Consider the following 25216-nt stretch of genomic DNA (forward strand, 5'->3'; position numbering starts at 1 on the left):
CAACCATTTACCACAAGTTTACACGCAGATTGAAGGAGATTCTTGACTATTTTGAAGAGCAAATTCACATATTTTTGAGATTCTGAAGGTGATAGGGGTATTCAAGGAAGATTTATTGAGTTTTCAACCTGGTTTTCAAATTTTGGATGGAGTTTCCAGGGACTTAGTTTGATTTCCACATTTATTCGTTTTCAGATTAATCAGAGACAAATTTCACTCCCAAACCTTCAAATCAGAATGAGTTTTCAAGGATTTCTAAAATTCCTAAGTTTTCACAGCTTGTTGAAAGCTAAAAGTGTTGAGGAAGTGGAGAATCAGAGCACACTTTGCCATTAAACCTTCAAAGTTTACGCTCAAAATGAGGATTCTAATTTATTTTCTTTTGGTTTTGCAGGTTTTGGATGATGGCTGAACGCGATCACATCAATTCATATTTGTGAGGAGTTATCCAGAGCTTTTCACCCTCCTCCTGCGCAACATAAATTGGCAGCTGAAGGTAGGATCATCGTAGAAAGCATAAATGGAGTTTCAGGCCAAATTCAGAATTGAAGACAAGTCCACAAGCAAGGTTCGTCCAAGCATAAAGATGGCCAAAATTTGGCCAAGTATGGGAAGAGCTATTATGCAGAAGGCTTAGAGGAATTCTACTCCGAATTCAAGGCACTTGGAAGAATCTCAAGGCATCAAGAAAGAAAAGTTCTCAGACTTGGTGAAGATATGGAAAAGTTAAATAAATTTCCAACTTCTTGAAGGATTTCATCCCCCGAAGAAATTAAAAAAAAACAAACTCCCAATCAGAATCAGATGGTGACAAGAAGAAATCAAATTTCCATACTTAGACAATTTCTTCACACAAATTGGAGAATTCAAGGAAGACATCCAACACGAGGTGGCGCCTTGTCATCTTCCAACCAATCAGACTGTTCCAAGTCAGCATGTCCAGGTTCAATGAACTTGACTAAGCCAGAAGCTTCTAGAAGGGCACACTTCACAATGCAACAACCTTCTATTTTCATTGTTGGTTCATATTTAGCAAGAAGGACAAGTGTCCCCAAATGTAATTTTCTCATTGGTCGAGGGGTAGTTAGTTTTGGGAAACCCTAATTAGGGTTTCAATCTTCCAATCTGAGCCCTTGATCCCTGTTTGATCTCGACCATTCATTGTTTTCTGGAAAACTATATAAGGCTACCTCCTTTCATTTGGAGTGTGTGGGGTTTTTGATATATTGTTGCGTGAAGGTCATTTTTCAAATAATACATTGTATGCGCGTTTTCTCTTAAGGCTTTGTAATCTCTATTATTTGATTGATTAGCATAGTTTCAATTTCCTCACACATTAATTAGAAGTTAATCTAGATTTGCTTTCAAAGTTGTTAGAGTTGAATGAAGGATTTGATAAGTATTAACTAACGGTGTATCTCCGCTCATACTTTTGGTGAATGGATGATTTCCATTTCGCTTTGCAAAGTTAGTTTGAGCCTATCCCCTGTGTATGCTAAAACTTCGATCATAAGCACAACCCATTGAAGATTGCACCCATTTTGTGTAGTTGTCCTTAGTGTGGCGAAGCAAAGTGCGGTTTCCTGAGAACACCCATTTAATACTGTCTCCAGAATTCGTAGGTTTAGATCAGCTTTCTTAACCCTATCCCCTTTTCCCTTTTTTTGAAAGTCTAAATCCCGGAAAATCCAAAAAAAAGGAGAGAGCTTGAAATTGATAAATCTATCCAAGTCCAGAAGCTTGAAAGACATTCGTAAACGTAAGTCCCCCTTGAGATTTTCAGCATACACTACCCAAGTAGCTATCCCACTAAAGTCGCTTGTTCGCACATATAGACCTTGGAATTAGCAGTGATTTTTCAGGAGAGGATAGAATACTTTTGGGTATCTTATTCTAATGTTTGGTAGATGATAAAACGTACACCAATAGGTACTCAACTCTATTATATATATGTGTGTGTGTGTGTGCGCAAAAATTAAAAAATATACAATGCTTCCAAGTTGGTAAACTTAGGTGTTGCATCCCAGTTCTTCATTGTCCTTGCCTTGTAGTCAACTTCCTTATGTGATAGGAGACTCAAGTTAGAATGGACGTAGATCAAGTCTTCAACATTTTTGGAAGCCAACTAGTTATGCTTCATTGAGTGGTTAAAGGTGTGTGTACTTTAGTTATGTTCAATTGAAGAAAAACTTAAAACCTATCTAAATTGGAGGGAAAGTCAATAGAAAAAAAAAATAAAAAAATGCAAATACAATGGTAAGTACAAAAGTCTATGAATGTTAAAAAGTGAAAAATAAAAAATGCAAAAAATGCTTTCTTGTGATAGAACCTTGATTGCAAGAGGCTAGAGGAACAAATAATCTTGCTCATGGAAGTACCACCATGTACAAGCAACTTCCTTGTATTGATCTCAAAAAACACGAATACTATGATCATTGTTAGAGATGAAATTATTAAACTCTTTCCTAACATCATCTACTCTTGAATTTGAGAAGATCCATTGAAATGCCAACTTGTACCCATTAGCAACTTCACTATCTTTATATGGTGTAGTTCTCCTTGGCAAAGGAAATATCTGTGTTATAATATTTAGGGGATAATGCACATGCATGGTGCGTTCATCTTGTTCCAATAGCGATGAATGATTTTTTCCACATTTCGGAAAAATGTGTCTTTAGGGTGATTATCTTTTTTTGCTATTATGACCCTTTATTTTTCTATCATGGAGTCAATGCCATCATAGATTTCCCCAAAACATGGCTGATCTATATCAACAAACTTGGTCATACTTAAGATTAGGCTTAGGGAAATGTTGACGGGTGTTTTGTGACCACACCAGCACAAAATGAAGTTTTCCAACGGTCACTTTATCCTCTCTTGATCAAAATCAAATGTGTGCTAAGATTGCAGGAAGATCATACATTGACTCCAAGGTTCCAATTGCGTACTAGCGATTTTACTGTGGATATAGACTCGTTTGGCTTTGATGTTTGCTGGTAATCCAAGGGGATTGACGTTTGGATCATTCTTTCACTTCTATGTCGTGCCTAGAACTTCATCATCGAATATAGTAATTCTATGATGCTTTTACTTTGAATGAATTGTTAGGGTTTCAAGCAGATCCGAAGCAAATATGAACTAACAATTATATGCAGATTTAAATAAAAAAGATAAAGAAATAAAACAGGACACAGATAACACAGAGATTTAACGTGGTTCACCCAGAATGGGTTACGTCCACCATACACAGTCGTCCAATCTTTCTTATTATCCAGCAAAAATAGTACATCAACCTTACAATGCCTTAAGCATCCTAGCCGCTTATAACATGCGTTTTTAGGGCAACAAACAAAGTCGGCCTTTTTTAGGGTTTTATTACAATGTCGGTTTTCATCAACAAAAAACGGCAAAAAAAATACGGCGAGGATACGTGCTGAGTGTACAGTACTTTGCTAATCAGTCGCCACATTTCAACAATCTCCCACTTGGAGACTGATCAGACTCCACACCGAACAGTCTCCCACTTGGAGACTGATACTACACGACACCATTGTACATGCAACATCCGCTGGATAAAACACTAGGACTTGACTGGTATAAATTTCACAATTATTAATCAAGAAGACCAACAGAAACTGATGAAGAAATCAGCTTCTCCTGTGGAACTGCCTTTGTGAACATATCGGCAGGATTCTCACTTGTGTGAATCTTCTCAAGCCGTAACTGACCCTCCTCCAAAATAGTCCGGATGAAGTGGTACCTGAGCTGAATGTGCTTTGTCCTTGAATGAAAAACAGAGTTCTTTGCAAGATGAATGGCACTCTGGCTATCAGTATACAATGGGCTATCCTCTTGTGTCTGACCCAATTCCTTCAGAAAACATTGCAACCAAATCATCTCTTTGCTGGCTTCTGTAGCAGCAACATACTCAGCTTCAGTGGTTGAAAGTGCAACAACCTTTTGTAGCCTAGAAATCCAACTGACTGCAGTTCCCCCTATAGTAAAAACATACCCTGTAGTACTCCTCCGTGAATCAATATCACCCGCCAGATCAGAGTCAACAAATCCACTTAGAGCAGCATTAGATCCTTTGAAACATAATGCCTTCGTAGTAGTTCCTTTCAAATACCGAAGAATCCATTTCACAGCATTCCAATGTTCCATACCCGGATTACTCATAAACCTGCTCACAACTCCCATTGCATGTGCAATATCTGGCCTTGTGCATACCATTGCATACATCAGACTGCCAACAGCTGATGAATACGGGATGTTAGACATTTTATTAACCTCTTCCTGTGCCTTTGGACACATCTCCTTAGTCAATTTGAAATGACTAGCGAAAGGTGTACTAACTGCTTTTGCATCCTGCATGTTAAATCTTTTCAACACCTTCTTTATATAGTCACTTTGGGACAAATTCAAGGTTCTATTTTTCCTGTCCCGTGTAATCCTCATATCGAGAATTTGCTTAGCTGCACCCAAATCCTTCATAGCAAATGACCTGGCTAATTTCTGTTTAAGATCATTTATATGTTGCATGTTAGACCCAGCAACAAGCATGTCATCAACATAAAGCAACAGGATAATATAACTGCCATTATCAAATCTCTTAAAATATACACAATGATCAGAATGACATCTATGATAACCGTGTTCAGCCATGAAACTATCAAATTTTAAATACCATTGTCGGGGTGCTTGCTTTAGGCCATACAGACTTTTCTTCAACCTGCACACCAAGTTCTCCTTACCTTTGACCTCATATCCCTGTGGTTGCAACATGTAAATTTCTTCCTCCAAATCTCCATGGAGAAAAGCTGTTTTGACATCTAATTGTTCAAGATGTAAATCATCTGCAGCCACAAGACTAAGTACAGTTCTAATTGAAGTCATTTTTACAATTGGAGAAAATATTTCATCATAATCTATACCCTTTTTCTGTGCAAAACCTTTTACCACAAGTTTGGCCTTATATCTTTTCTGACCTCCTTCCTCCTCCTTCAGCCGATAAACCCATTTGTTAGGCAAGGCTCTTTTTTCTGCAGGTAAAGGGACTAAGTCCCAAGTCTTATTTTTCATCAAGGAGTCCATCTCCTCTTTCATGCCTAATTGCCACTGTTGTTTGGCATCCACCTGCATTGCTTCTTCATATTCTTCTGGTTCACCAGAATCTGTTAATAAAATAGAATACAAAGAAGGAGAAAATCTTTCAGGGGGTCTACTTGTCCTCGTAGAACGTCTAACACTTGCAGGAGTTTGTGGGACAATCTGTTGTTGCTGAGCATCAGGTACCTGTGGCATTTCATTTTCAGGAATCTCATCCAACACCACATATTCTTGTTTGTCCTGTTCATGCTTCTTTTCCTGCATTTGTTCTTTATACATAACCTTCTCATTGAATATAACATCTCTACTTCTAATTATTTTCTTATTTTCAAGATCCCATAACCGATAGCCATATTCATCTATCCCATATCCAATGAAGGTACATTTCTGAGATTTAGCATCAAGCTTGGTTCTGTTTTCTTTATCAACATGGACAAAAGCTTCGCAACCAAAAGTTTTTAGAAAAGAATAATTTACCTTTTTACCAGTCCATGCCTCCTCTGGAATACCACCATCCAAAGGGGTTGAAGGTCCTCTATTTATCAAATAGACAGCAGTATGTACAGCATCTGCCCAAAAATGTAAGGGCAATCCAGCATGCAATCTCATGCTCCTCGCACGTTCCATGATGGTCCTATTCATTCTCTCTGACACACCATTTTCCTGTGGAGTTCCTGGAATTGTCTTCTGCTTTCGAATCCCATTTAAGGAACAGTAATCTTCAAATGCTTTGCTGCAATACTCACCTCCATTATCCGATCTGAGACACTTCAACCTTTTACCTGTCTCATTCTCAACCAAAGCTTTCCATTTCTTAAAAGTTTCAAAAACATCTGATTTTTGTTTTAGGAAATATACCCATGTTTTTCTGGTTGAGTCATCAATAAAAATAACATAATAACAAGAGCCACCAAGAGATGATACCTGAGCCGGTCCCCATACATCTGAATGTACAAGCTCTAACTTCTCACTCTTCTTCTCTTTCCCAACCTTGAGAAATCTGACTCTTTTCTGTTTACCATAAACACAGTTCTCACAGAACTCTAAATCAATCTTCTTTAGTCCTGGCAATAGATTTTTGGAGTGAAGGATTTTCATCCCTTTCTCACTCATGTGCCCAAGCCTATGGTGCCACATTATCGAATCTGTTCTTGCAACATTTATTGTTGTTGTCCCTGCAGTAACTTTATCTGTAGCAGCTAAGGTAGAGTAAGTGTTACCAGTACACAGATATAATGTGCCTACCTTCACACCTTTAGCTATTACTAATGATCCTTTAGTGACCTTCCACTTACTGTCTGAGAAGGTAACTATGCAACCTTCACTACCTAGTTGCTCTGCAGAAATTAAATTTCTTCTTAAATTAGGAACATGTCTTACCTCCTGCAGAAACCAGTCATTACCATTCTGCAACTTGATCTTTATCTTTCTTTTTCCAACAATTTGACAAGGCTCATCATCACCCAAATATACCTGTCCAAAATCACCTTGAACATAATCTAGAAAATATTTTCTATGGGGTGTAGCATGAAATGAAGCCCCAGAATCTATTACCCAGGAATCATTAACATTATCCAAACATAAGATTAAAGCATCTTGTAAAGTATTACTTGCAATATTAGCTTCCTTACTGTCATTTTCATTTTTGTCTCCTTCTTTGTTTTTCCGAGACCAACAATCTTTCTTTAGATGACCAGGCTTTCCGCAGTACCAGCAATCTTTCTTTCCTCTAGATTGAGAGCGTCCTTTCTTTGACTTCCCTCGTGACTTCTCATTCCCAGTGCCTTTTCCTCTTTCCTTTGATCTTCCTCTGTTCTCCACATTCAAAACACTACCCGATGATGTTGGAGTCTCACCTGTGCTTTTCCTTCGCATTTCCTCGCTTAGGATAACACCAACAATATCATCAAATACCAAAGTATTTTTACCAAAGACAGAGTTACTTACAGCCATAACCAAGCTATTCCAGCTTTCTGGCAAAGAACATAAAATCAAGAGAGCCCTAACCTCTTCTGCAAAGGTAATTTTTACCGAAGACAATTGACTGGTAATTGTATTAAATTCATTTAAGTGCTCTGCTACAGATCCTCCCTCACTCATTTTCAAATTAAACAAACGCTTCATAAGAAATACCTTATTCGAAGCCGAGGGTTTCTCATACAGCTTAGCCAATGTTGCCATCAAATCTACAGTCGTTTTTGCTTCTGTTATATTGAATGCTATAGACGCCGCAAGGCACAATCGAATGGATCCCAGTGCCTTTCTATCTAAAATGTCCCACTCTTCATTTGATATTGTGGTCGGTTTCTTTGCCTTTCCTTCCAATGGCCGCCACAAATCCTTTTGATACAGGTAATCCTCCATCTGCATTTTCCATAACTGATAATTCTGGCCGTTAAACTTTTCGACCTTGAATTTGGAATCCTCCATTGCTCCCACTCAAATCTGAAAGTCCTGCCAATTTACAGAAAACCTCGCTCTGATACCAATTGTTAGGGTTTCAAGCAGATCCGAAGCAAATATGAACTAACAATTATATGCAGATTTAAATACAAAAGATAAAGAAATAAAACAGGACACAGATAACACAGAGATTTAACGTGGTTCACCTAGAATGGGTTACGTCCACCATACACAGTCGTCCAATCTTTCTTATTATCCAGCAAAAATAGTACATCAACCTTACAATGCCTTAAGCATCCCAGCCGCTTATAACATGCGTTTTTAGGGCAACAAACAAAGTCGGCCTTTTTTAGGGTTTTATTACAATGTTGGTTTTCACCAACTAAAAAAGGCAAAAAAATTTTTCTTGGGGGCTGCCGCCCCCGAACCCCTACCCAGGGCCCGGCCCGACCCCGGACCCCGGCAAGGATGCATGCTGAGTGTACAGTACTTTGCTGATCAGTCGCCACATTTCAACATGAATTGAACTGGAATGGACTGAAATTAAAGGGGAAAGCATTTAGGAAGACTAAGCTGAATCTAAGAACTCAATAGATAGCAATGCTTCGAATGAGATCAACCACACTTTACTTCGCCACTAGCAGACAACTACATAAAGCGGGTGCAATCTTCAAAGTTTGTGTTTGAGAGATTTTAAACCATTGATGAACACCATCAGAGAACAATGTTCATCCAACAATTTAGATTAAGTGCACACATAGAAAAGCTCAGTCTAACTTTGTACTGTCAATATAAATTATCTGTTAACAAAAGGTATGAGCAAGCGATCTTCACCTTAAAACATTGCAATCAACTTTGTTCATCTAACTGCTTGGAAAATAAAATTCTACTCTAAGTGAGGAAGGTGAAACCATGCAAGTTTTGAAAAATAACTTAAGTGAACACCATCAGAGAACAATGTATCACTGTTATTATCTCAGTAACTTATCGCAACAATTTCATACAATCTCCCCCCTTCTACAAATGAAGGGGTGAGCCCCTTATATAGGCCTCCAGGAGGAAAATGGATGACCTTGATTACAAACTGATCAACGACTAAGATTCAACATTCAAACCCTAATCAGGGTTTGACCAAAAGATTCCCAAATACATGATGCCAAGTAGTGGGGAGAGTCATAAATGAGGAATCTCGCCCACTTTACATTAATTATCCATTGCTCAAAATGGCACCCATAATGCATTAAATACCCATTACATCCAAACTCGCCCAACATGCAATAAATGAGCCATCACTTCCTAGAATATGGTAGCCGCCATGCATTAAGAATGCCACTACTTGGTGAAGATGTCCACTAGCAATAAATGCGCCATCATGCTGCCATGCACTCAATAGATTCTCGCCATGCAACTGGACCCCGCTGTCATAGGAACTTTTATAATTTTTTGGGTTGTGCTTCATTAATACAAAATATTCTCTTTGGATGTCACCAACTCTTCCTTTATGAGAATCTTTCCATTTTAGGCTCGCAAAAGACATTTTGGAAGATTTTCTTACCTTGGAAGAATTTTACCAATCTTTTCCACTTCTGAAGGATTCTTGTATGTATGGAATTCTAGGAGAGAAAATCTTTGTAGGGAGATTTTTTTGTCCTGAAGGAATTTTTCTATGTTATAGTTCACATCTTGTTCTGAAGGAGATTTTTTCATCAATTGACCATTTCTTCCATGTCTAGGAAATTTTATCCTGTCCGAAGTTCTTTGAGAGAGAAAATTCTTTCTTAGCCAATTTTCCTCGTGCCTTGAAATTCTTCACCTCGGGCACATTTCTTCCTCGAGGAAGGAATTTTTTTTGAAAATTTGAAATTCTCCTCCTTAGCCTTGAATTCCACGTTTTATTTTGTTCTTGGGCATCGTTTGAAGGTGGTGAAGGATTTCTTTGGAATTGACATTTTCCTTCTTGACCATTTTTCTGCATTTTCTACTTGTCCTAGAGCGCATTTGCTAGGGAGTGGAGGAATTTTGGAAAATTAGACTTTTGTTCCTTGATGTCACTTTGGCGTCCATTCTTTTCCTAGAGGACATTTTCTCCATGGTCAAGGAATTTTTGATGTGGAGGAAGATTCCTCCTTAACCTCATTTTGGCGCCCAACCTTGACCTTGATTCTACTTTGCCCCAGAGGGAGGAAATTCTTCATGCCTTGGCCAATTTTTACTATTTCCAAGAATTCTGTCCAGAAGGAAGGAATTTCCAACACTTAGTCAATTTTACACGATTTCCAAGAATTCTGTCCTGAAGGAAGGAATTTCCAACACAGCCAATTTTACACAATTTTCAAGAATTCTGTCCTGAAGGAAGGAATCTCCAACACTTAGTCAATTTTTCACTTTCCTAGAATTTTCTTCTTTGTGATGTCCCCTACTAGGAGGCTGCCAATTCCTATAACTTAATAACAGTTCTGATCTGATCTGATTGATTGTCATTTATTCAAATAAGATTGAGAGTGCACAGATTTATTACTTTATGAATAAAATTTCAATGAATTAGAATTAATCTCTATCTATATTCTGATTAATTGTTCCCAGTGTTTAGAGTATGCTCAGTCGCATATCTTATCATCTTATATTTATATTAATTTGCTGTGATTCTGTGAACCTGATTAAAGTTATTATTTTAATGCTGTGAACATACAGTGATACTGTAAATGTGATTAAAGTTATCACTATCAATCAGGCTGTGAACATACAGTAATACTGTGAATTTAATTAAAGCTATTATCTTAACACTGAATATTCAGTGTAATGATTCATACCTGCTGCCTCCCTTACGGGTAGGGAGTTATCTCTATTGACCGTGTGAATATCTTCCCAAGGCAATCGGACTTCCCCTTGTGTGTCTCTTTTCCTATCGTGGTATTCTTTTTTTCTTTTCTCCCTATGCTGTGTGATGACTGTTATTAGTCAGACTTTCTTTCTTACTATTCCACTGCTCTCCCCTCCTGTCTCTCCTTATTTTCCTTACTTATATTCCCCCTGTTGGCTGGGAAAGAGTCTCAACGGTTATGTCTCTTCCCTTAAGAGATGTGTGAAGCATTATGATTTTTGACCATAGTCTTTGCAGACTATAACAAGCATTGGTCCATAACATTTATTAATAATTATTTTTAATATAATTTAACAGTAGTTATTATTGCAAATTAATATTCATTGTGTTTATTTAATAATTATTGGGAATATTATTTAATAGTAATTAATATTGATTGTAAATTAAAATTTATTTTAATAATTTATTATTGTAGAGATAAATAGTTATTCATTATTTAATAATATATTGCTGATAGAAATTAATGGATGATTAATCAGTACTAAATAAGTGTATTGATATTTAATTTAATTTAATTTTTATTTTAATTCTTTTGTATTTTAATTTTATAAACATTATTTATTGTTAAATTATATTTCAAAGTAGGGACATTACATTCACCTTGGGTGTAATTTATCCATGAGAAAGGAATTTCCTTGAGTTTTGAAATTTTTTGCTCTTCCCTTGAATTCCACAATTTTCCTCTGTTCGTGGGTGAAATTTCATCTTGGAAGGAGGAATTTTGAAAACTTGAAAATTCTTCTCCAACCTTAGGTGCTTGATGCAGGGATTTTGTCCTTCGATGGAAATTCCTTCTATACCCCTTTCTAGCGCCCATTCTCAGTCTTGAGTGAAATTTCCATGTGAAGGAGGAATTCTGTCTTGGAAGGAAAATTTCTTACTTAGCCCTGTTTGTGTCTCCATCCTCGACTTGGGCGTTGATTCCTCAATGTGCAGGAATTTTGACTTTGGAGGAAAATTCCTCCTAGACCTTGTTCTGGCGCCTTGTTATATGCCCTTGGGTGGAATTTCCACTTGCAAGAGGAATTTGTGAAGAATTAAGAATTCTTTCCTACCAGACATTTTTGCTCATCATGGATTTCTTTTTCATTTTCGGAATGAAGTGGATTTCTCGTGCCTTAGAAGATTTTTCATGCCATTTCCATCTTGTTGACGTGTATTTTATACACAATCATACACAGAATAAAATACCCATAGGCATCTTATCCTCTCTTGAGAAAATAGTCTCTAACTGCTGAAGATCTGCAAAAAGGATCAGTTAGGTAGACTCCAAGGTTCTTTTAGTAGGGTCTCTACGTGTGGACAAGCTTTTTAGTGGTATGATGTGATTTGCTGTTTCCTCCAAGGGGTCTTACGCATTCTAAAGCTCGAAGATTTTACTAAACTAAAAGGAACTTTCAAAAAATAGCAAAAGATAGGGTTTAAAGAGGTCTAATCTAGCCTAACCCTATGAATGACTTAGTATGGACGAGACTTGGCGAGATTCAACCAATTTCAATTTTGCCATAAGATAACAACTTAATTGAAATTAGTGCGATCTTCTAAGGTAATAAAATGATACTCAATACATCAAAGATCAAGGACACTACTACGAAGGTACATATCCAAGACACAATGATAATTGAAGATTAAGGACTCAAAGTGTTCTCCAGTCGACCACACAAGGCGTTCCTACAATCAGCAAGAAGCTAGTGGTTTGGATTACGAATCCTACCAAATATCAAATCTCACACTTAGTCTTTCAAATTAACAAACTACTTCGATTGAGCACGATTCAAGTGTATCAAACAACCATGAAGATAACTCAAGAAATTTGCAACAAAACACCATAACTTCAATATTTTATTGATTTCCAAGTCATCATGTACAACAATTGCTTGAATTTCTCTCTTCAAGACTCAATCTTGCTATAAAATAAAATTGCTTCTAACTCTAATCTCTCTTACATCAACTATTGACTATTATCTGACTATTACTCTATTATCTCCTCTATTATACTATTAACTATTACCAAATGAAATGAAAAATGGGGGTATAAATAGCATCCCCAGTTACAATGAAAGGTCCAGATTGAAAGTAAATCAACGGACAAGATCATGACACCTAAACCCTAATTAGGGTTTGTTACAAATGACCTCCCTTTTACTGAACAATATTAAATACATAGCCAAATATTAAATTCGGCACAAAAACCTAGGAGGTATCAACCAATGAGAAATAAGATGTCATGTCATCTGTAACAACCTTTCATCTAGAATCTTATTCCCTTTCCAATTCTCTTTCTTAGCATATGCAATGAATTTTGTCACGATTCCTTCGATTTCTGTGATTGGAATCTCGGGAAGATTCTTGATACTCTCTTCTAAGTGGATGACTTGATCGAATGCATCTAGAAGAGCTGCGTCCCAAGTAGGTTCAAGTTCCTTTGTTCTATCAATCAGGAGCATGGTGGCAAACATCTGATCATACTGCTCATCTGTAACATCTGCATCCTTGCGAAAGATGATCTTGATTCTATCCTCAAATTCTTGCATATCCACATCTGTCTCGACCTCGATCTCTCTGCCAAGAATGGTACGAAGTACCTCAAATACTCTGTCCTGGATCGGATTGATCACTTCCTCAAGTTGGCCACATCTAACACTGATGTCCTCGAAGAGAACACTCTTTATGTGGAGTAAGGTTGACCACTGAAATAAACTGTGAGAATCACCCTCCAAGATCCTCTCCTGCGCTAAAATTCTTCTGGATGTATGTCTTATTACTTTCAAGACAGGGATGATAACGTCCTTGGTATGGGCAAATGCAGCTACTGTTACCATCAATCTGTGGATTATCTCAAGAACTTGGATAGCCTGATGAATGATCTTCGTCATCCTTGTAACAAACTCTATGGCCACTGTATGAGATCTATCCATCCAACTACATGTATGCTGGACCAGGTTCCTGAATCTTTCTGCTTCATTGATCGATTGAAGGGGCAATGCCTGCACTGGTGATCTAACTGGATCCTGACGTCCCAAAGGTTCATTGATGTGACTGAAATATGTCCTCCATGCACCGACCTCTCTCTCAAGCTTTCTATTCTTTTCCACTTCTTCTCTAAGCTTGTCCTTCAATGCCTCAAATGTGTCGGTAGCATCATCCATTGTCTGCTCTGCTGTGGATGGTCCTAACTCAATAGTCTGTATATCATAATCCTCTGCTAGGATCTCACCCTCATATTTGTCTGCTGCCGGTGTAGCTATCTGCAGTTTTCTGGATCCAGTCTCATCTCGAATCATCTTGGACATCTTTGTAGCCTTCTTCTTCTCTGTTATCACATGTGAACGTCCAACAAGGCTCTCTAAATCAATTGCACTGTCCTCGTCCTCTACTACAATCACCTTGGTTAATCTTTCCTTCAACCAATCTGGAATATTCGATCTTGTTTCTTGAACTTGAATTTCTTTATGTACTATTTCTTCTTCTCTGGGAGGAGATGTCATTTCATTATCTTCATCTAAATCATAGTCTTGGAGAGATCCATTTGATGAAACATGCTGTGCCTGTCCTTCCTCCTGCCTGTCATTCTGTACCATAGACTCCATGGACTCTTCCACTTGAGTTGTTCTGTTCTCTGGTCTAGAAGAAGTACCTGGTGTTTGATCTTTGTTGGCACCTTGCTTTTTCTTGAAAGACTCTTTCTTTTCTGACCTTTCCTTTCTCTTCGAACCTCTCGGATGGAGATTGCCTTCACTAGCACATCGAAGGTTACCTTCACCTGAATTTCTAGGATTAGGATTGCCTTCACTCACACTAGCTCCACCTTCGGCTGGTTTCTCTTCCAAAGTAAAAGACATAGCTATGCCTTGTTCTCACAACTTCTGATGCTGAACGTCTACCCATCTGCGAGTACAAGACAAAACTGGTGCCATCAAAGCATCTAAATCCACGACCTCGGGCTCATTCCAATCCAACCTTATTGTTTTGCTTTCTCTATCATAGGAAGACTGGATATGCCTGCCATTGTCCTGAGCTTGGTCGGCCACTCTGTAAATCCTTCATTTCCTGATGAAATCCAAAGGCAATCTAGAATGTATCTTTCGTTTCACTTCAAGATCATCTAGGAGGTTCATCATAAAATCTTCAATTTGATGCTCATGTCTAAATCTTCTACTGACCGTCTCCTCTAAATGTCCATGTGGATCAAAACTCTCTCTCCAAGCAAAAGATGAAAAAGAATACAAGGCTAACTCCTTCTCTGCGTCATCCATGGCTAAGACATTAGGACATACCTCAATTGAATTACCCAAAATAATAGGTACTTGGACTCCATTCTGATGTCTGTGTCTGAATGCCTTCACATATGCTGCCAACTGCCTTGTTACTTCAAGTAACACAATTCTGTCTGTCGGATATCTCGGCAACATGTATGGTGGTAAAGGACATCTATGCACTCTAATGTAAGTAAACTTGGGAAACTGAATGAACCAAGCACCGTACCTCTTGATGAATTCCTGGGCGTCCTGAGATAATCTATTGTGAATCCCTCCTTGCAACGTCCTCGTGATGTTCATCGTGAAGGTATCATTGACTAACTTATAGTTTTTCCCTGGCGGATGATGCAAGTAGGCATAGGATTCACAAGCTCTGACCTCACCGGGTCCTCTTCCAATCACTCCTCTGTGAGGTAGTCCTGCGTACTCAACACTCCTGATCAAAGCATAGATGACGTATGAACTCATGTGGAAGGACTTAGTAGCCCTGAGTCTTCTCAACTGTACGTCTAAGCAATGGCTAATTATCCTAGCCCAATGTATTGTACCCTTTCCTTGAACAATCACCTGGATGAAGTAAAACATCCACTTCTCAAAATAGAAGGCATGAGGGGCCCCTGTAACTCTGTTGAGCATAGTAATCAAATCTCTGTACTCCTCTTGGAAATCAATCCGGTGCGGTGTGTTCGGTACCTTGCTTAGACGGGGACGACTCTTGAGTAGCCAGTTCTTGTTGATTATGCTTAGGCAAGCATCTGGATCATCATCGTACACTGATTTGGCTCCTTCAATGCTCTTATATATCATGTCCCTGTGCTCTGGAAGATGGAAAGCTTCACTTATAGCTTCCTCTGAAAGGTACGCCAAAGTGTTTCCCTCATTGGACACAATTGTCCTGGACTGTGGATTGTAGTGACGGGCACACTCGATCATCAACTCGTGGCACTGAATAGCTGGAGAAAAACCGGCCGCCTTGATGATGCCACTCTCTATTATTCTCCGGGCGACAGGTGATGGCTTGCCAATGTAAGGGACCTCTCGAAACTTCTTCGTGCTAAAGTTCCCCAAGTTTGTATCTCCAATGTTGCTCCACTTCGACACGATCTTGGTCTCCACTTCTTCGGTCTTCTGATCTTCTTTCATAAGAGCCGAGCGGCTGGTGGATGCTCCCGCCTTCGGGGTCGCCATACCTACACACCATTTCATTATGAGAACCATATTTTGCAATAAATAACATAGATTAGAGAGAGAAGTTTTTAGGAAACGTCATGATAAGTCTCTAGAGTTATCATTTCCTAAAAAACAACGATTGAGCTAAGAGAACCAAAATTCAAAACTTCAAAATTTAAAATATGACGATGAATGAATAAAAGCAATAAAATCAAATCGCCATACCTCAAAAGAGAGCTAACTCTAGAATGCAAAAAGACAAAAGATCGCCTAGGCAAAATTGAGGTATAGATGATCTTCAACGTTATCTCCTCAAGATACTAATTTCGCCACCTTTGTCTTCAATGTGATCTTCAAATTCACCTTTAACGTGGTCTTCAACTCTTAGCAAATTCGCTCAAATGAAGGTCTTTAAGTATTGCACCACCTTTGATTGCTTACGCCACCTTGGATGGAATTCACACCTCTTCAAACACACTTCGCACTATCTTCGCTTTCCTCAATTCGCATGTAGAAGGATAAAATAATGATGTGAAAATAATAGTTTTCACCCCCCTATATATAGCGCTTGCATCTCTCCATTTACTAAGGCCGACTTGGTAAAATATAACAATTTCAAACGATTTTTAAATGATTTTTTAATTAAATAACAAGGCCGACCTCCATATATGAGCGCTCCAATTCGATTTTTTATTAATTAATTAATGATTAATTAAATGCCTTTCGTTTTAATTTATAAATTTCAATTTTTTAATAAAGGCAAAATAATTAATAAATGATCAACGCCATATTAAATGCTAATTTAAATAGGATTTTCAATTTTATCGAACTTAGCATTTAAGGGAAATTTGAAATGTTTATTTGGCGCCAAAATTATGAAAACGAAAGGGACGTACCTCATCGCCCTGGTCCCTTGGAGAGGGACAGGAGCGATTCATGATTTTTGTCTTAATTCTTGCAACTTCAACGTTCATCTCCTTCCTTTCCATGTTCAATATCGATCATTTTGATGGGTCCTTCGAATTTGATTGCCTTGCATGTGCGCATAAGTGCCTTTGGGTGTTCATCGCCCTGGTCCTTGTCCAAAGGACAGGAGCGATCTCCATGTTTTCACGTAGACCTCGCATTTTTGATCTTCGATCCTTCATTGTAGAGCGAATAACATCTTTGTTCGTTCCTTCTATGCTCGTTCCATTTGTTTGCATATGGTGTTTGGACATTTAGAGGGATCATCGCCCTTGTCCCTTGGAGAGGGACAGGAGCGATCCATGTCTTTCTCCTTAATCTTGGCAACTTTAAACTTCAATCTTCGTTGTGATGTCTTCCAAACGCCGTCCTTTACCTTGTTCATCCTCGCCTTGCCTTGACTGTGAAGGATTATGAGTGCTTTTGATGGGATCGCTTTGGTCCTTGTCCAAAGGACAGGAGCGATATGAGCTCTTTAGCTTGATTAGCAACGTTTGGACGTTCAAAACACTTGCACGTCCTCTTCAAAGAGCGCCTTGGACCATGTATAATCTTATGAAGTCTTGACTTAGCACGCATTTGAAGCAAAATAGAGAGTCCAAGGCAAATCGCCCTGGTCCCTTGGAGAGGGACAGGAGCGATATGGTCTCTATGTTTAATTTGATGATCATTTTACGTTCAAAATCCTTTTGTATCACCCTCTAATCATGCCATGGACCTTCTAAGACCTTGCAAACCCTTGATCTTACGTAAATCTTGCATGAAATGGCCAATATATCCAACATCGCCCTGGTCCCTTCCTGAGGGACAGGAGCGAACTAGGTCTTAGGGTGCAAATTTCTTCATTGTGATGACCTTTAAGTGCTTGTGCTCGATGAAGATGCCTTAAGATGTTCTTGCCACCCTTCGTCTTGACTTAGATCGATTTCAAACTTAAGTAAAAGGCAATATAACCATTGTATCGCCCTGGTCCCTTGGAGAGGGACAGGAGCGATCCATCTCTTGTGGCCTTCATTTCATTTTGTCAGGTTCCAAATTTATATTCAACGGATTCGTCATGCTCCACTCCATTCATCCATGCCTTGATATCGTTTGCAACTTGGCAAGAAAATCAATTATAACAAAAATCGCTCTGGTCCCTTCCTGAGGGACAGGAGCGAACTGGGCATTTTGGGACCCTTGTGGACGTTTAAAAATCTTCAATTTGTATTCAATGAGTTCATCTCACGCTCTTCCTTGCCTTTGGATGTAAACTTGTCTTGATTTTTGCCTGGATTTTGCCCCATGAAGGACATCGCTCTGGTCCTTGGGAGAGGGACAGGAGCTATAAGGTACTTCGCCCTGGTCCCTTGGAGAGGGACAGGAGCGAACTTTGCATTCTGGACCATTCTCCTTTGTGATAGCACTTCAAATTATATTCATTTGGTAAAGCATCTTCCTTTGGACCTCTTCAAATCATCAAGTCAACGAAATCTTGCAAGGACAAGGCAAAATTTGATTTGTAGCTCCGGTCCTTCATTGAGGGACAGGAGCGATTTTTCTCCTAGAGGCGTTTCGGTGCTCATGAAAATCTTCAATTTATATTCAATGGAAAGATCTCGCCGTTCTCCATCACTTCCAATTTGAAATTCGTCTTGGCTCTGCAGGAATAGTGAGATATTTGAAAATGAGCTCCCGTCCTTCACTGAGGGACAGGAGCGATTTTGCTCCTACAGGCCAAAATAACATGATTTTTCACATTTTAACACTTCACAAGGCAAAAACAAATCATTTCCAATGCCCAGGACCAAAAATCAAAAAAGTCAAAATTTAGTCAAAATATTCAATCGAACAAAAATTCACACTTCACTCTCAACACTTAGACAAATTTAAGCTCTGCATCAACATTCCAAATGAACATTAGACCATTCTGGCGAATTCATTGCATTCAAAATTTGCATCCTAGAAAAGGAAGCTCAAAAGCTCTCAAAAACGACTGGATTTTGGCCTGAAAAGACAAAAATAAAAACCCTAAGGCTTGACCCTAAATCTAGACAACTAACTGACTAACAAAATCCTAAAAAAAACGAAGCAAAAGGCGAGCAAAAAAGAGGGGGTCCCCATTTGCGATGGGGCGATGTGTGAAATGGTCACAACACATCTCAAGAGAGAATTTCACACTTAGCCATTTTTCTGATCAATTGCCTGCTTTTTCAACTTTCTGGATTTAGACTTGGATTTTCAAGAATGTTCATCCTTCAGTGTCTTGACCATTGCTTGAGATGGACCTGCCAAAAAAAGACTTACTAAAAATAGTAAGTACTTCAAATCACCAAATTAGGGCAAACCGAGATAGGGTGGCACTTACTAAAAATAGTAAGTTTGATTTTTGGCAAAATTAGGCCAATCCGTGACATAGTGAAACTTACTAAAATTAAGTGCTCAGAATTCGCTCAAATTTCACTAGTAGCTTCCTTGAAGGGCCCTGACTTTATTGCAACACTCAAATTTTCCAAAACCCTAAGGAAATGACCTCAAATCTAAGTTTGAAGGGCAAAACCCTAAAATAGACAAAACGGGTTCCAGACTTAGTCAAATTTGCTCAAAACACTTGCAGACTTGATCATAATCTACCAAAACACTTGCAAACCGGGGAGACCGAAGGCATTGTTGTGAAAAGACCCAAAGAACCAAAACCAAAAGACTAAGAGGACCTAAAAAGTAGGGGGTCCCCATTTGGAATGGGGTGATGTGTGAAAACGTCACAACATGAAACTCAAGACATAGTCCATACAAGCCCATCAATTATCATCTCAGATCAATTGCTTGACCTTTTGGGCCCTCTCTAAATTTGATTGCTTCTAATTACTCCAGTAATGACTAATGACCATTTCCTCAAACAAAGCATCCGCTACTCTGCAATTTTATGTATTGTTCGTGATGACTTGGACAACATTATCAAGACCTACAATCGCTATGGAATCAATGAGGATTTTAGAAACGAATTCTGCATCCTTGACTTGTCCCTCACAATCAAAAAACATTAGCCCTTTGGGGGACATTGCAATAATAATTATTAAAGGTGGGTTTTTGCAATCTTTCCATCCATAGAAAATAATAGACACTCTTGTTTGAATCCAGGAATTCTTAATTGGCTTGAGTGATGTCTGTATAATTTTTTTTTCTTTTGCCAATAAGGTGGTTTGCGCCTTTTCATACCTAGGATCTGTGTAGCCAGAAGGTGCATTGCTAATTGTTGTCATCATTTCCTGCCAATATGGTGATCTCACCAAGTTGAAAGGAAGACCATTGGCATAAATGCAACATGCAATCTTTTCATCTGCAATATCTTTTATGCCATTTTGAAATGCCTTAACTAATGGGCCTCTTTTGTGGGAAGGAGAGGGATCTTCTTCTTGTATAGAGGGTGTCTCCAAGAAAGGATGTTGGGAGGCCATTATTGAATCTATAGGTGCCTTCAATGACGTTTTCTTTGCTAAAGTATGAGATTTTATTTTTGTTTTCTCATGCATAGTATTAGCATCTTCTTGTTCTTTAATGATTGCCATATTTATTTCTATTGGCAACCTCTTCTTAGCTTGCTCTTCACATATTTTAATTCTACGCCCACTTATCTTTCACTCGATTATATGATCTCTCAAATTGAACTTCGCACTCATTACAATTCCAAATAAAATCCCCACCTCCTGGAAATTGTTCAAGTATTGTAACATGTTTCTATAGAGGAGATATTTGATTATATTTAAATTGTTTATTTGTTTCAATGCCCACTAAACTTGAACTTGTGAGATTAAAATCTGCTGCTGTAAGAAATTATAAAGCTTTAAATTAAAATAAAAAATAAAAAATGTAACTCTACGATATGTATAATTTAATAAAAGATCAAAACAAACACCTAAAAACATTAAGAAAAATCTTCAAACTTGTTTTTTTCCCCGAAAAAAATATGGATTTTTTTTCAGAACTTGAAAAATTTGTTAAAAAACTAAAGAATTAGTTTAAAAATAGTTACCTTAGATGAATAGATCTCCTTTTTGCAAGCTATATTCGTCCTCTTTGCACTTTGTTATCATTTTCCTGCAAAAAAAACTAGCTATCTTTCAAAATGCCAAAATGCTATTTACAAGAATGAGTTTGTGTGAAATAGGGTTGTGTTTGTCAAACAACAAACATAAGGGTCATTTTAGGATTGTTTTTATGTTTAGAAAAAGCTTTTAGAATTCATTTTTTGTTGTTTTAATTTTTTTTTGCTTGTGCTAGCACTCAAGAGTGTTTGAGAGCACCTAGGAGCGAACAGGGAGCATCCCTGCCACCCCAGGTACCAATGGGTACTTAGGGTGATAGGGACACTCCTTGTCCGCTCCCGTCACTGCTCTAGAGCTCGACTTAATTGGGTAAGGGGAGAACTCCGGGACTCTTAAGGGGAGAACTCGGTAACTTAGATCTATTAATAAATTTATTATTTTTATTAAAACGAAAAATTAAAAACTCTAAACTTAAACAAATAAGTCTGAAGATACAAACTGAATATCAAACAATGAGAATCAAATAGCCAAAATGATGCCTGACTTTTTTATTTTTTTCTTGATTTTAAAAAGAAGAGGCCTGACTGACTATCGGTGACATTTAGATGTCTTTGAGATGGTCGAGAGACATGGTTTCCTCCCTGGCACTCAATAAATAAATGGGGATATCCAAAAGCTTGCGCATGTCCCAATGTTTTCAGAAGTTGGGCAGATGGCAAGGGAAATTTTGTCTCTCTTCTGAAGTTAATGACCTTAAATGGAAGACTATTTTTTTTTTTGTTTAAAAAAAAATGCTTGGTTATAAAATTATAAATTAACCCCAAAAAGTTTCCTGACTGCCATGAAGAGCAAGTTGTGTGATTATCATTTAATTCTCCATTTTTTATAAATTTGGTAAAAAAATTAGAATTTTTTCTTGTATGTAAGTGGTTATACTAAATTTGAATTTTTCTTTTTTTTAAGAATATCTCATATAGATTGAGACTAATGTTCATTTGAATGACTAAATAGTTTTTGATTTTTTGTTTTGGAAAGAAGACCCCATGAGGAAATATTAGCCACTAAAATTTTCCTTAATGGCAGGAAGAGTGAGCTTTGGGATGAGATTGCAGAGACCTTGCAGAAGGGGCAGTTTTTCAGAGATGCACAGCAATGCAGAGATAAGTGGGAGAAGCTCATGGCCAGTTATAAGGATGTTAGGGATGGCCTCAAAAGCAGGGAAGATAACCCTTACTATGATGAGCTTTATCCCCTGCTCTCTGGCAAATTGATGGCGAAGGAGAAAGATGAGGATAACAAGGATTTGATGTGGCAAAAGGAGTTTGATCACAGGGAGCAGGTGAATGTCAGGATCTGGAATGAAGAAACCGAAGGGAAGCTGCCAACATTTAATGATAGGTTGGATGATGAGGAGGATGAAGCACAGGAGATGACCTGCGCACGGAAAAGGAAGCGGTATCCCAGATATGTTTCTGGGGCTGATGTTGGTGTGGTGAAGGCCCTGCTGGAGACTCTCTTTTCTCAGCAGCAGACCTTCTTCAAGGAGCTTCTAGAGTCAATTGAGAGGAGTGAGCAAGCTAGAGAGCAGGTTAGGCAGGAGAGGGAGGAGAAGTGGAGGGCAGAGGAGAGGGAACATCGAAACATTTTGGATAATGCGATGATTGTTCTGATTCAGAAACTGCTTGATGATAAAGGACTGCCTTTGTCATCATCTGCCAGTTGTGGCATTCCTTCAGCCCTGGAGAGACAGTGCCAGGGCCCAAAAAAACGTTCCAAGAATTGGAAAAGGGGAGAGGTGTTGCACCTGATTAAATTGAGAGGGGAAATGGAGAGCAGGTTTGCTGTTTCTATGAAAAGGGCAATGCTTTGGGAAGAGTTGGCAGAGGCACTTGATTCGCAAGGAATAAAGCGTGATGGAAAACAATGCAGGGAGAAATGGGATAAATTAATGGCTGCCTACAAGGATGTCATAGATGGGAAAAAGGAGAAAGGAGATCTTCCTTATTTTTCTGAGCTGAGAAGTATTGTTGGAGGTAAGGTAGATGATGGTACAGAGTCTGATGAATTTAAAGACAAGATGGCCTGCATTCATATTATTCCTGAAGCAGCATCTGAAAGGTCAAGAATTTCTGGTTGATTTGTATCTCAGCTGGTGTTTGAGTTAGGTGTTCAGATTCCAGTTTTTAGAACTAACTTCTACTAGAGAATTTTTCAACTTGCAAAGTTGGATAAATTTTTGATTAAATGGTCAAGCTCTTAAAGTTGCTATCTAGAGAAACTTTCAAGTTTCAGCATTTACCTTAACATAACAGTGACAATTATATGGCTGAGATTTATTTTAACCTTCCTCACATGTTCAGAGCAATATATTGGATCAACCTTAGCATTTGTGTCATGCTTGAACAAATAAATGTAATATTATGAATAGACAATAACTTGGGCGAAACTTTTGCAATTTTTATGCAGGATTGTTTCTAAAGTTAATATATTCATATTTTACTTGCAACTTTTTTACTGTTACAATTTTGTTTTATAATTGTTTTCTGAAGTATTTTCTATTTGAGTTTGGCAATATAGAATTATAACTGTGTGTATATAATCCTTTCTATTTTTTCCGCTAGACACCTGGAGACTTTGTGGGCTCCAGTCTAGGCCAGCTTGTCTTACCTCAAAGGGGCTAGTAGGTTGAGCTTGATGGGCTGCACTTGCTTTTGTCTAGATTTGCACCAGGCTCTAATAAATAGCATGCTAGAAAAAGCCTTCCCGATGAGCCCATATAGTCTTAAGTTACAATTTTTTTAGCGTATGTTGTATATGCCTAATATATGTAACCAGAGAATTTTTGAAAATTATATTTTGGAACTGGTTGCAGGTATGATTTGCTAGCCTTCCAATCTAGTACATGTCATGTATATATATTTTTTGACATAAATTTTTTTTTTCTTTGTATGTGATTTTATTCATTTAGCTGGTTTTCTTGTGAAAGAGATTTAATGAGTATCTGATCAGAAATCAAGTTTGGTTTATCTTGTTGCAATATGTTCCACGATGTTTCTAATTGAGATCTCCCAACACTGCATCAAAATTAGAGTCTGACTTTGAGTTACTGCCACGATGAGGGGCTGGCTCATCTAATAGAAATCCAATCAATCCGTCTTGTGTCTCCTCCTCATCAATTTGGGTGGATTCCTCTGGATCAACATCCCACCATAAAGCTGGAATTTGTCGATACTCTAAAGTTTGATGATATTGGAGTTGCAAAACACTATTCATGGCCACCAACTTCTTTGCATGTCTAGAGGTCGGCCTATTCCTCTTGATAGAGTGAATGAAGCTGTATGTGGACCAATTTCTCTCTACAGTAGAGGAACTAGCAACCTATAACAGGAGGCAAATAGTGAGTGTCTTCAACTTTGGTGCATCTTTGCCATGCCATGTCCTCATCCAATAGGATCAGTTTGCTCTAATGTAGCTTTATTTATCTTCGCCTCTAGTTTGCCTAATGTTGGACCGTGAAGATTAGTAAAGGCAATCCATTATGTGCGAAGTAAACTCGACTCCGCAATTGAATATATCTTTCGAAGGGCCTTCATTAACCCTTCTTTCACCTCTTTGTCATCACAACGAGGCAACCTATTAGCTTTTGGTGCATACCATTTGGGATTGAGAGCAAAGGCTGCCATATGAAGCAGGGTGTTCATATTGTTCCATTACCGCTTCACAATGAGCATAGTGTGTTGCTCATATAATCCCAAATCAGGATCCTTGTTACAAATTGCTTGCTTCATTTTTCCAAGCATGCTGCCAAATGTCTCATAAATCTCTCGAAGACTAGGGCAGATTCAGCATATCTAATGACATCCACAAACAAGGTGAAACAAAGGAGCCAATGCAAACATTTGCAACATATTAAAATCAGCTATTTAAAAAAAATATAATTAGAAGTCAAACTTTAAATTTTGTAATAATCAATAAAATAAAAACACTAAATCAACAAATTTTTACCTTACATTGGACCACCAATCACTGTCAGCAGGGAAATTGGCATGATACAAGACAGAGTGGGAAAACCTACCACAAACCACTGCAAGGGGGTTGTGGATCTCTTGATTGACAAGGTTACCTCAAGAAGAGTCATGGGTTGTAAGGGACACCTCCTATTAGGAACATATATGTATGAAATAAAATACAATGTAACAGAGAGAGGATAGTGTAAGTAAGATAGGAAGATAGGATGGGAAGACGTGTACTCAAATAGATGTATGACATACAATATGCATAATGGAATGATGGAAATGTAATATACATGATATCAATATAGAGAAGTTGAGTAAAGCTGTATGATATGTTATAAATATCTTTTAACTTTTATTTATAAGTTGTTTTGTCACCTTGTCTGATTT

At 38.1% G+C, this 25216-nt stretch overlaps 1 protein-coding gene across 1 annotated transcript in view; it reads left to right on the plus strand.

Moving 5' to 3' along the window:
- Positions 1–23208, plus strand: part of LOC131063171 (trihelix transcription factor GT-2) — a 45375-nt gene extending 22167 nt beyond the window's left edge. The window contains exon 2 of the mRNA XM_057996956.2: positions 21897–23208. Within this exon, the coding sequence (XP_057852939.2) occupies positions 21897–22950 (1054 nt within the window). The 3' untranslated portion in view covers positions 22951–23208. The remainder of the gene's footprint in view (positions 1–21896) is intronic.
- The last annotated feature ends 2008 nt before the right edge of the window (positions 23209–25216 follow it).

This window comes from Cryptomeria japonica, chromosome 11, assembly GCF_030272615.1.
Source record: "Cryptomeria japonica chromosome 11, Sugi_1.0, whole genome shotgun sequence".
NCBI lineage: Eukaryota > Viridiplantae > Streptophyta > Pinopsida > Cupressales > Cupressaceae > Cryptomeria > Cryptomeria japonica.